Source organism: Danio rerio, chromosome 21 (assembly GCF_052040795.2).
Source record: "Danio rerio strain M-AB ecotype USA chromosome 21, GRCz13ab, whole genome shotgun sequence".
In the NCBI taxonomy this organism is placed as follows: Eukaryota; Metazoa; Chordata; class Actinopteri; order Cypriniformes; family Danionidae; genus Danio; species Danio rerio.
The window spans coordinates 35,622,007-35,635,769 of NC_141041.1; the positions used below are offsets into that span (position 1 = coordinate 35,622,007).

General features: G+C 40.6%; 1 protein-coding gene across 10 annotated transcripts in view; it reads left to right on the plus strand.

The window, feature by feature from the left end:
- The window catches only part of tenm2b (teneurin transmembrane protein 2b), a 599,580-nt gene that overhangs the window by 520,519 nt on the left and 65,298 nt on the right, over window positions 1-13,763 (plus strand). For all 10 annotated transcript variants that reach the window (XM_087301398.1, XM_087301400.1, XM_087301402.1 and 7 more), the window contains 2 exons: window positions 4,830-5,035; window positions 8,754-8,949. In XM_087301398.1, the coding sequence (XP_087157524.1) occupies window positions 4,830-5,035; window positions 8,754-8,949 (402 nt within the window). The remainder of the gene's footprint in view (window positions 1-4,829; window positions 5,036-8,753; window positions 8,950-13,763) is intronic.

Here is a 13,763-nt window from a genome sequence, read left to right on the forward strand (position 1 = left end):
CGCGATTCGGGGAAGCCCAGATCGATCTGTTGCTTCCCCCGAGATCGCTCATTGCCAGTTGTTCTTTCCCTGACCGAGTGCTCTCGGCACGGATGCACTGGCTTACAGCTGGCCTCGGGGCACGTGCAATACGCGTTTTCCCCAGTGAGCCTGCTCGCGCAGTTACTGTGCAAGGTCAGGGAGGACGAGGAACAGTTTGCTGGTTGCGCCCCTCTGGCTCAACCGGACCTGGATGTCAGAGCTCTCCCTCGCGATAGCCCTCCCCTGGCAGTCCCTTCGAGAGAGCACCTACTCTCTCAGGGACAGGGCACCACCTGGCACCCTCGCCGATCTTTGAAGAGATTTTTAGACGCGAGGAAGACTTAGGTAACCTCCGATTGCGGTGGCTAATACCGTCACTCGGGCTAGAGCCCCCTCCCCGAGCGCGCCTATGCCCTGACGTGAAGTCTATTCACTGAATGGTGTGTCTCTCGCTGAGAAGACCCCCGTAATTTGCCAGATCAGCGTTGTGCTTTCTTTACGCCGAGAGAAGTTGGAGAACAGGCTGTCGCCCTCCACACTCAAGGTTACGTGGCTGCCATCTCCGCTCTCATAACGCGGTGGCTGGCAGCACCGTGGGAACGCATAACCTCATCATCCGGTTCCTCAGGGGCGTTAAGCGAATTAATCCACCCCGCCCCCTCTCATGCCCTCTTAGGATCTCGCCCTCGCTACACAAGCCGCGTCAGATCCCTTCGATCCTCGACTCAGTATATTTCTGTCCCTGAAGACAGCTCTGCTGGTCGCGTTGATATCGATTAGAGGGTCGGGGACCCGGAGGCATTTTTCGGTCAGTGACTCATGCCTGTAATTGGGCTGGCTTCTCCCACGTTCTGAGACCCCGCCCACGATATGTGCCCAAGGTTCCTACCACTCCGTTTTAATACGAGGTAGTGAGCCTGCAAGCGCTGCCCTCGGAGGAGGCAGACCCAGCCCTTCTTTATTGTCCAGTTCGCGTTTTGCGTATTATCCGGACCGCACTCAGAGTTTAGATCATCTGAGCAGCTCTTCGTCTGTTATAGCGGTCGGCAGCAGGGAAGTGCCGTACCGAAATAAGTTCCCAGTAGATTGTGGATGCCTTTCTTTCACTATCAGAGCCGAGATGAGCCGCGTCCCCCGAGAGCGCGTGCGCACTCCACTCGGAGCTTCGCATCCTCTCGAGCGCGCGCACGCGGCGCCCCTCTAACAGACATCTGTAGAGCTGCGGGCTGGGTGACACCCAACACATTTGCAAGGTTTTACAATCTGCGAGTGGAGCCGGTTTCCTCAAGGGTATTAGGTAACCCTTGGTGATTGAGGAAACAATTCGGTAGGGTGTTGAAACACGCTTGCTGCGCCATTTTCCCTAACACGGAGATACGTGCGCCTTTTTATCTGTCAGTAAAGTTCCCCGTCAGGTGAGCCCTGCAGATTCCTCCGTGGCCCCCAGCACTGACTCAGCGGAGGAGTCACTTGCTGGCCCACTACGTTGTAGGTCTGCCCGCTGGTCAGCCCGCGTTTTGGGTAAAGGTGCCTGCTATGCGTGGTCCCCACTAGGCGATCCCATAAGCTTATTCAGCCACGGTTAAGTCCCCCCCCCCCCCCCCCCCTGGGCGGACCCGTGTCTTCCCTCCCCGCTAACCACTCTTTTGCTATGCGTACTCCCCCTTTTTAGGGCTAGTCCATATGTAAATTCTGCCATCTATCCCCCCTTGGGTAACGGATGGCCTCCGCAGCGTCCTCCCTATCGGGATTGCACGCTTCCCAACGTACTGTCGTATTTTCCTAGAATTATCTAGATGCTCACGACTTTCCAAAAAATATATATAAATCCGTAAAACTTCTGTTGAAGTAGGATAAATTAGGGCCAGGGACACGTTGGAGGACCGCGCCCCCCATGATGTGGGTGCGTCACGCTTGCTTGACTATCTCCTCATCGGGGGTGTTGGTAAGGTGCAGTCATTATGGCGCTTTCAATGGGCTCCCAATGCGTGGATTTTACAATCAAATCCACTTATAGTGCTGAAGTTCCCCCCGAAGGGGAACGTTCGAGGTTACTAAAGTAACCCTTCGTTCCCCGAGGAGGGGAACGGAAGCACTATACTCCGTCGCCATAATGACTGTCCCTTAGCTGTTGAAAGTCTCTTCAGCTTAAAAAGGATAGCGTCTGCTGGCGCCAGGTGAGCTTATATACTCAGTTGATTGCTTATGCCGCTCACCTGCGCAGGCTTGCGCTGCCAATTCATTCTTAATTGGCCCGTTCAATACTCTTCAGACGAGTAGCTTCTGAACCGAACCTCCCAATGCGTGGATTTTACAATCAAATCCACTTATAGTGCTTCCGTTCCCCTCCTCGGGGAACGAAGGGTTACTTTAGTAACCTCGAACGTTTTCCAGTACTAGGTTGCGGCCAGAAGGTCATCCGTTGCGTAAATGGTAGATTAACCATTATGGTGTACATATATTTTGCAGCCAGTTTAGACCAGTCATTTTTTCATCTTCTAGTATAAGTTTATCTGAGTCATTTAGATTGAAGAGTCATTATTTAATTTTTCTCTCGCTCTCGCAGCTATGTGTGTGCGTTCAGCTGCAAAGCCAAGCAAAAGTAGGAGTAAGTAAAAAGGTAATGCAAAAATGAATTTGGTTAGAAAGCTAAACCAAAAGTCGAGTCCCAAACATATTAAGAGATTTAGAAACGCCGGACATCAAATTTAAGTCCCAAAAAAGCGCGTCTGTGGGTCTGCAGAGCACGTGAGACTGTCTTACCAGCGTCTTCAGGCCCGTAAGGGGGTTTGGGTGCTTCAACACACCCACCCCTCACTGACAAAGGTCTGAAAATTTGTCCAATACACGAGCTGATTTGTCCTATTTTGACTGCTATGCATTAAGAAATTGGGAAAATAACCATCAAAGAAGGCTTTAAGACCAGGTGGAATCCTCTTTTGGTTGTTGCTTCAGCATTACTGAGGAAAGTTGAATGTGCTGGCCAGTTTGTGTTTGTGCCTAATAAATGACAATAGGCCAGTTTTTAATTTAAACTTGAACAGCATCTTTTTTTTCTAATGATATATGATGTAATGAATTTGTAATTGTAAAATAAATATTATTCTATTTTTTTTTTTCTTCTAAATCTTTAGGAAATGTTTTTGGTACATCAAAAAATGTGATTGCTGACAAGCTAATCCATCAAGAAATGGTACTTAAAAAGTATTTAAACCTCATAATAAAATAGAAAAGGGGGCTAATAGCTGCAAAAAGGTTTATATTTTAAGAAAAAAGAACCACCCCATTCACTAGGCTGGTAACGGGGCTGGTCTTGACAGATCTTGTGTACGCCGAATAAAATGGGTCAACGTGAGATTTTCCACTACTTAATCTACTTAATCGTGGATGTTTAGTTATATTGAGTGGCTACAAAAAAAGTGTAATAGGTTGATAATAATAGTGAAAAAAGGTCATTAAATGTACTTGTTATGGCTGTTAATATACCTGAGTGGCCCACCCAAGTAAAATCTGTGTGGGCAGCTGCTGACTTTGATACGTACATAAAATGCACACATGTAAAATTACTGTAAAATGAAGTGCTACTAGATATATTAACTTCATAATTCTTTTTTTTTCTGTAAGTACTTTTACTTCAGTAGTTTTTGAATGTTCTACCTGAATGTCCCTACTTTTTAAATTTCACACTAGCTATCAAAGCCATATGAAGAGGAGAGTCCGACATAATCTATAGAAAGTCCATCCATACCAATTCTGGCGAGTGTGCGTTCATGAGGGTAAAGGAGAGGTTGGTTTTTTTTCATTGGCTATGATGTGAGCAGTTCTGGCTGGTTGCGAGCTTGAGGAGTATGAACTTGAGCTCCAAAGCTGAGGACTTGTGCACCCTCTCCAGGGAACTTTCTCTCCCCCTTTTTTTTTCTGCTTCCCAATTTTTCTCTCTTTATCTATCTCACTTTCTCCATCTCAGTGTGGTGCTCTCCTTCAGTGCCGAGCTGTCCATCCATGCTCCGTGTTAATGAGGGAGGCTGGTGCGAGCTCCCACTGGTTACCAGAGCGGGCCGCTTTAACCGACCTGTCACTCAGGCCTGACACTGCGCGTACGTGCGCCTGCTCGCTTGCAAAAAGAAAGCTTGATCCATTTAGGGAAAGAGCCTGCTCGCGCGCGCTCAGATTCAGTTCCTCTCTGAACCATAACTCGTTTAAATGCAGCCAGAGGTTTTAGCAGGCAGGGAAACAGATTGTCTCTGCTTATCAGGGCACATCAAACATTGCAAACGGCAGCTAGACTGACAGCTAACACCAAGCCCACTCGTGCTGCACTGGCCTCTCAGACACAAAGAGAGTGTGTCAGTGTGTGTGTGTGTGTGTGTGTGTGTGTGTGTGTGTGTGTGTGTGTGTGTGTGTGTGTGTGTGTGTGTGTGTGTTTGTTTCTGATAGCATCAAGGCCCATTTGCTGGCTTTTTTTTCTGATTGGAGTTGCCGGGATCTATCTGCGCTGTCAACAGTTTTCTCTCTAGAGGACAGACTTAGCAGGTGTAATGGGAAAGGAGGTTTGCGAGTGTGGCTAGCGCTGTCATGCTGAGGTATTATGATCTCAAGAGAGAAGACAGGGTTTGATTTAGGGTTGATGACTTTGGCAGCCCACACCGCTCATTCATTAGCATAGAGCTGCATCTCTGTGGAATAATATATGTTGATTTTTTTCTCTGCAAACATTTCCACACGGAGCTGAGGATGTTCCCCGTTCTCCTTGTCTTTGAAAGGCTCTCTTTGTGTGTTTTTCTTTCCTGTCTTGGCTTCGGTCTCAGGGCCGTGGGTGTTGAAGAACAGCAGTATAAGCAGCGGGGAGCTGGAGCTGGGTCAGCGTGTCAGTCAGGATGTTCCTCCAGGCGTCTTCTGGAGGTCTCTGCTTCACCTGCGCCAGCCACACTTCCTCAAGTTCAACATCTCCCTGGGCAAGGACGCGCTGTTTGGGGTCTACATGCGCAAAGGCCTGCCTCCTTCACACGCTCAGGTGAGCAAATCGCCTCATGTCTTGTTTAGTTTCTTAAAGGGGCCATGTCCATTTGTAATTCTGGTTGAGAGTCCAGTTTTTTATTAGATTTTGGTAATGGGTTTGTTCAGTCAACACTGGAAATTCTGCTTTCATTTATAAATGATCATTTTGCCAAAGCCATAGGACATTTGTTCTGTGGGTGTACATACATTTCTAATATAAATTGAGGGATTTCTCTTCATCCATTTAAGAGCCACCAACATTTTTACATATTAAAAGCTTTAAAAGTGCCATTTAGTGCATCGATTTAAAGGGCTCTATTTTAATGATCTAGGGAAAAGTCTAAATGGCATGGCGCAAAATTAAGGGTAGATCTGAAAACACTTTTTTAAGGACACGCTATTTTAAGGACAGAAAAATAAGTTATGCGCCCTGGCGTATGGTCTAATAGGGTTGTGCTTATTCTCTCAATGAGTTATGGGTGTGTTTTCAGCATAACGTGCATTAAACCAATCAGAGTCTTGTCTCCCATTCCTTTTAAGAGCCACGTTTGCTGTTTACATGGTGGACTTTGTAAGTGGAAAAAACTGCTACTTTAACAATCTGCATGAGGATAAAGAATGAGCCTCCTCCATTCAGCCTCTTTACTTTCTCTTTACTTTTGTAGATAAGAAAATGGTGTTGTTTGCACTCCACTGAAGACATCCATTTGTCTACATATGTAATTTAGTTTAAGTGCAAAGATTTGTTTCAAAACAATTTCTAAATTCAGTTCTAATTTCCAGCAAATTAATAAATTAACAATAATAACAAAGTTTGCTCAAAAAATGGAGTTATATCCAAACACACATCCTATTCTTATGTCCTATACATTGATGCATTTGTCTCCAAAACCCAAAAGGTGGACAGGTAAACTTGTTTTTATTAAAACAAATGTAAATATGCATAAAAATATAATAACACTGGTAATAATTATAACAGAATGAACTGAAAAAAGTCTGAGGCAGTAGTTTTTGAATTTATGTAGAAAATATATATATATTTTTTGTAACATTTTAATCCTTAAATTGTTTTCATATGTAAAGATATTTGTGTATTGCTGTACATCTTGTGAATATTAAGCAATGTGTAAGTGTTTGAACCCACAAAGGTGCATAACTATCGCGCTCTGCACTGGACTTTAGACAAACTTTTAGATGGTCAATAGCACAGCCTATTTCAGTTCTTTATAATAGTAATGTGCCAACAATGCACCTTAACACACCTCCATTAGACCGGCACACCCATGAGTCCACCAAGTGGCACAAATGGAATTGCTATTTAGGGTTAATTAATTTGCTAATTAGGGTTGCACTGGTCTAAAATAGCAACAAAATAGCAACAAATCCCACCAAACACAACTTACACCTTACTGCGCCGAGTGTATGATAGGGCTCAAAATGTACGATTTTTGTCTGATATCTACATAGTAGGTTTGTGGGACCATGTTTTGACCATATTTGAAAAGGTAATCAATATTAATGAGCTCTACTCTACTAACTCATGTCAGTGCCTAAAACACACAGACAAACACACACAGGAATAGTGTGGTGTACTTTGAAATAAACATGCAAAATAATCAAACTTTAGTTGTCAAAAATATTTTAACAAATCAAGTAGATACCTTGTCAAATGACTGAGTCTGAGAATGTTAGCTAGGGGCAAGTGAGCTCTGTATGCAACCACAGTTTCTAGTTTGCTCCTTTTGTGTTGTGGATGAAAAAGAAGCTAAATTTTAATCGCTTACCAAAAGGGACGACAGAGATGTATATTGAGATGTATTTTGAAGCTTTAACATACATGAAAAAGGACACGGTTTATAAAGTTTATTGGCATCCATTTGCTCCAGAAAGAGTATTATTATGAAGAAATAATAATAACAGTTTGTTATTAAACATTATTAGGATAAGTATATGAATTAACAGTCACACTTTATTTTGATGGTCCGTTTGTTGAATTAAAGTTACATTGCAACTAATTCTCAGTAGATTATAAGTAGATTGTTAGGTTGGGGTTAAGGTTAGTGTAAGTTGACATGTACTTGCAAAGTCTACTTATACTCAAATGGACCATCAAAATAAAGTGTTACCCAATTAACTAACTGTTTTAACTAACTAAATTAACTGCAGAAATCAGTCCAAGGCACTCGAAAAATGTGGGGAAAAAAAACATTAAAAAGCCTTGGCATGGTTATTCCTTACAACTGCGCCTACAAGTTTTGGCAAACAACTTCCTTCATCAGGGTTACCCTATAATAACCATGTCAATAAAGACTTTTAAATATTAGTTTCACATTTTTCAAGTGCCTTGGACTGATTTTTGTTGTTTATTCTGATGAATCCCTTACCCAAAGAGCACAGACACATTATTTGAGCTACAAACTTTTTGTTTGATTTTGGATTCTTAAATTCACTAACTGTTATGAACCAGTTGTTTTTATTGATAATAAACATAATGTATTTTTTATTGTATTGAGGCATAAATACATGAATTAATACCATTGTATAAAATTAAAGACTTGCTCTGTGTTGTTTTTGGGTTTAGCCAATTGTCAATAGGTAATTATATTATCATCTTTTTTCTTACTGTGAACATTCTAAACATGCTGGGGTGCATTTCCGAAAACAATCGTTAGGCAACTAAGGTCGCAAGTTCTGTCGTTACAAACATAGTTTGTTGATTCGGCATTTCACAAATCCATCGTTCCAACAGAAATTTACAAACTGCGTCACAAACTTGTACATTACAACTTCACCCCTAGAGCTGTAGTTAAAAACATAGTTACCGGCTGTGTTCTTTTCCAAGTATTCCCCCCTCTATGCCCTATTAATTTAGAACGTTCTAAAATTTAAACTTAGAATAATTAAAAAAAAAAAAAAGCATTTTTAAGTATTTTTACAATTCAGTTTTAGCGATCTTCATTTTTACAATTGCATTGCCTTCGGAATTTGAAAAACATTGATCGCCTTGAAAACAATGATGTCATTTTGAACACAGCTGTGGCTCATGACGAAAGCGTCACTACATTGTTCTTTACTCAAACGATGCATCGTACCATGACAGTTCAGCCGCGAGTTACGTTGTTGTTTGGGAAACGCACCTATGGGAGGTTTTCAAAATATGAAAAAAGCCAGGTGCTACGTTAAACTCTTACATGAAATGTAGTCCTTATTTGTTTTCATGGCCATTTTCCATCCTCTCTCTGTTCTGATACTGCTAAATATCAAGTGTTGATATCTAAATCTACTGGTTGATGCTATTAAGTTCTCGCTGTGCAATTAAACCCCAACAAGGTTAACATGTTAATCCGACAAAAACCAACAACCTTTTGAGGTTGTGATTATTTGGTGGCCAGAGTGTGAGCTATCTTTTATAGAGCAATAAAATCTGGTTCTCCATTACATTCCTCTTAAAAAAAAAAAACAGGTTTTTGCTAATCACCATGAAGAGACCATCTGTGTAGATGGGCCTTTATGTGTGCGTCCTTTTTTTTAATGAATTGTAAATGATTTCCAAATTATCGCTGCATATTTGTCTCCAGAATTCTTACACGTTCCCTGTCACGTTCCAGAGTTGTTACCTCTTCCACATTTTGATTTAATTTGGCTTCTTTGATTGTCATCACAGTGTTTAGTGCAGATGACGCTTTGCAGCTGATTGTTTTCTCACCTCTCTCTTTCTCTGTACATCTCTTCAGTATGACTTCATGGAAAGGCTGGATGGGAAGGAGAAATGGAGCGTTATCGAGTCTCCTCGTGAGCGGCGCAGTATTCAGACTGTCGTCCAGAACGAGGCCATCTTTGTGCAGTATCTGGACCCCGGCACGTGGCATCTGGCCTTCTACAACGACGGAAAGGAAAAAGAGCCCGTCTCATTCAGCACCGTGGCCTTAGGTAAACTCCTCCAGCTTTTATTTACACACTAAGGTCAAGTTTTGAAAGGAATACAGTTTACAGAAACTTGTTTGTTTGGTGATTTACTGTGTAAAAGATGTATTCACTGTGAGAAGTTCACACACAGCACCTGATCCATCTTTAATCTTGCATTACGTTTTCAATTGGATTGGGTGATGTGCTTTCATTGCTCCCACTTGCAATTCACGTTAAAGGGATCGTCATATAAAGTAAAAATAAGCACTGAAAGATGTTTGTTCAGGCAGTTTCTCTACCGTTGCCATCGTGATGACTTTGAATAAGCACAATGCCAACTTGGAGACTTTCTTCTCCAGCCGTCGAGAGGAGCTGTCAACGAGGGATTGAAAAGTGTAAATTTGGCCTCATGTCTGTCATGACAGCAGGCAGTGATGCAGAACTCGTGAAGCATATAGGAGGCATCGCTGTGTTTTCATGTGCTATACTGTATATATTGTGTTGAAATATTCATGCATAAGTCACTCACTTGTTCTCTCATTCGGAATTCAGAACATAGCAGGTGGCATACGCTTCAATATTTGGATGAAGTACGAGTGACGGTACATAGGAAATGTCTAATGATTATAAAAGCATTGAAACTTATTTTTTAAATAGTATTTTAATCATCTTTTTAACCCAAATATATACTGTTAACATAAATTATAAATACAGTAGTCCCTAGTTTTTTTTATGGAAGTTACATTATAAAAATAACAAGAAAAATCTGTGAAGTAGTCAGCTTTAATCTTTTCCTATTACTATAGATGTATTAAGGCTGTAAAACCCCTCGCTACACACTCTTTTCTCAGAGAGGTATTAACATTTTCACACTTTTCTCTCTTGTTTAAACACTCTCAATGTTCAAACCTTGTAGAAAAATAAGTCCAGTATTATAGAATAAAACCAAATATCAAAACCTGTTGTCAGGAGAAAACATTCATCACTGTCAGCTTTTGTGCAGATAATGTTGCCATCCAGCGTAATGTTCTTTTACTGCAGTCACTGATCCACAAAACTAAAGCAGACTCTATCCTTAAAGGGGTCGCATAGCGGATGCGCTGCGCACATGACAGTTGGAAGTAACACACATTGGACACGCACGTTCGCATGTTATTTAAACTTAAATTATTCCGATGGCATGGCAGAAATGTGAACACTGTCCTGAGTCATAGCTGGGCACCGCAGACAGCCACCAACTTGTTGCGCCGGTGTGCGTACCTTGATATAAATCTATGTTTACAATTCTAAAATGCATGGCGCTTTCTGGTGTGTCACTCTCTTTACAATGGTCTTTCTGTTGTAAGTTACAACCTTTCTTGCATCCTTGTTGGAACTCACATTGTTAGCAATCGGTTAAGTTTGGGTCAATTTGTTAAGCTGAAAGCATCCTGTACTATAAGGATACATGGAGGAGATTGATTGACAATGGTCTATAGCCAGTAACGGCGCAGAACACAATGCGCTGTTAAAAAATAAATAAGAATAAGCATGTAAAAATTGCACCAAAAAAATCTGCGAAACTGCGAGGCCGCAAAAGGTGAAAAAAGGGTTTTAGCAAGGGACCACTCTATACTAAAAATAACTAGGGCTTTTATTATTTTTTCAGGAATGTTGAGTTAAATGTCATTTGTTTTATTTTGTAAATTACTTATGAGATTTCTTCCATGTTCTTTCATGTTTATATTTATTTTTTAACATTATACAATTGTTGCGACCAAAGAGTTAAGAAATCAATATTTTTACTCAAAAAAGCAAATATTTGTTATTCTGACCAATTGTCATTTCATAGGAAAATTTTTTTTTTAAATTAAAATCTTTTTTATTGCATTCATTTAAAGAAATAAATTAGGAAAAAATGTAAATGAAATTAGACCTGGATAAAATAAAATAAATATTAACATTTTACATTTACCCATGGCCAATAAATCCAGAGAATCTGAATATTTAAAAAAGAAAATTAGATCAGACATGAAAGCACAAATTGGGTGGTATGGTGGCTCAGTGTTTAGCACTGTTGCCTTATAGCAAGAAGCAAGTCCTGGCTGGGCCAGTTGGCATTTCTGTGTGGAGTTTGCATGTTCTCCCTGTGTTCGCGTGGGTTTCCTATGGGTGCTCTGGTTTCCCCCACAGTCAAAAGACAAGGTATAGGTGAACTGAATAAAACTAAATCATTTGTAGTGTTTGTGTGTGTGTGAATGAGAGTCTATGGGTGTTTCCCAGTACTGGGTTGCAGCTGGAAGGGCATCCGCTGCGTAAAACATATGCTGGATAAGTTGGCTGTTTATTCTGCTGTGGTGACCCCTAATGAATAAAGTGACTTACCCAAAAAGATAAAAATGGTTCTTTTGAGCTTTCAATTGATCAGTCATCTTGAAAAAAAGTTAAAAAAAGCAATTGACAATTGTCAAAACTGAGAAGAAATTTGAAAACAAAATTAAAATTAATAAGAGACATTATTAGTTTCCAACATGAAAATGAATTACATTTTAGAAAATCAAAATATATATTTCCACAATAGCTGAATGAGCCACCAATTTCACTAGCAATTGATTTACACAGCAGATGCCCATCTTTCCGAGGGTGCAACCCTCAGTGCAGGAAAACACCCACACCCTTTTCTATTTAAAAATTATGGGCAATTACATTTATTCTTTTATTTTCTTTTCAGCTTAGTCCCTTTATCAATCTGGGGTCGCCACAGTGGAATGAACTGCCAACTAATCCAGTATATGTTTTATACAGCGGATGCCTTTCCAGCTGCAACCCATCTCTGGGAAACATCCATACACAATCATACACTACGGACAATTTAGCCTACCCAGTTCACCTGTACCACATGTCTTTGGACTGTGGAAGAAACCGGAGCACCCGGAGAAAACCCATGCAAACACAGGGAGAACATGCAAACGCCGAGGCTCGAACCAGCGACCTTTTCGCTGTGAGGCAACAGCACTACCTACTGCGCCACTGCATCATCTATGGGCAATTTAGTTTATTCAATTCACCTATACCGCATGTCTTTGAACTGTCGCTGAAACCTATGCGAACACATGGAGAACATGCATAATCCACACAGAAAGGCCACCTGAGCAAACCAGGACTTAAACCAGTGACCTTGATGTGAGGCAGTTGTGCTAACCACTCAGTCACCCTGCTGCCAACAGATAAACTATAACTTAATAAATGAATAAATAGTCTGTCTGCTGTCTGGATGAATCCACAGATATCAAGTGCTTAAAGTATTTGACCACTTAAGCTACTTCAAATGAAATAATACAAAACTGCAGTATTAAATCAAGTGGCATTTATTTTACAGAAAAACACCACGGGCACACTTTTCAAAGCATTCACCAAAGAAGTGTTCGCTTTACAAATAAAAATAAAAGCCACTCAGTGTCAAACAATAGTGGAAGAACTCACAGGACCCCTGTGTGAACTTGAGGAGAACCAGTTTCAGTCATTCACTCCAAATCACCTTGAGATCGGCTGTTTACAAGGCACCGCAAAATGGCCTGCAAAAAGTGAAATGAGTTTGGAGAAAAGCTCTAGCATCATTTGTTTGCAGATGCCACTTTGATATTTATCTATTTTGATGGCTTTCATGAATTTTTAAGTGTGGATTAAGTAGCCAAATATTTTCTGGGTCCACTATATTCATAACAGTTGATATGCTTAATAAGATACTTCACCCAAAAAGGAAATTCAGCTGTTAATTTGTTCACAAAAAAAGTATACCTGTGGCTCATGACAGTATATTGAGAGCTGCACAAAAAGCAAAGAAAACTCTCAAGATCATATACAGAAGCTCTGGATTAAGGTTAATTATCATAAATAATGTTTGTTTTTTTTTGCAAATAATTTGCTTTGTAAGACCTCAGTGTATCATCACAAGTCAGCATTATTCATTTTGTTTTGCCTGTATTTTAGTTTGTTTGCTTGTTTGTTTTTGATTAGCAAATTGATGGTAGACGTATATTTAATCACCAAGTTTCAGCTAAAATCTTGGTCCCACTTTAAATGAAGTGGCCTTAACTACCATGTACCTACATCAGAAAATAAGTACAGTGTACTTATTGGGTTTATATACATAGGTTCCATGTACTGTCATGTCACACAGTGGTGTGGCCATTTTTGTGACCCAACTATGCTGTCAGTCTGTTGTTGTGCAGAAATAGCTGAATTATGTTATGTTCCTTTAGTAGCACCAGTAAAAATTGACAACTTTTCATTGCATAATTGTGATGAAGATGTTTCCTGGTGCAATTGATTATGTGCTTTACAAGTTCGATGATCATGCTTGTGCTACTCGACTAATGTTAATCCTTTGAGTAGACAGCGCACCACTTGACTTTCTTTATTACTGAATAAAACCACACTGTTTTTGTTATAATCGCAGTTTAACAAATAAAATAGCCCTTTTTTGAAGTAGCTATGCTGCTTGTGGGATTTTCACTGTCATATCAAAATGCAAATGAGTATAGTTCAATGCTGGATTGTAATCTAATTTGATTAGCAGACCATCACTCACCCATACTGTAGATCACTGGAGAGAACGATCTGTCAGAAATGCCCTGGCATCTGTTTTCTTTATTTGTTGACACACTTATGTGTTGCTCTTTAAGAGCGCACTCTCTCATGTGGGTCTGTGTATAAGAAAACTGCACCATGGGCATGCTTATGATGACACAAATAAACATTGTGGATGTCATGCTAATTATTGAGACCTACATCACTTTCTGTGATCAAGCTCACTTTTTCGTCAAATACATTTTGAATGATAAACACATATGTGTAGT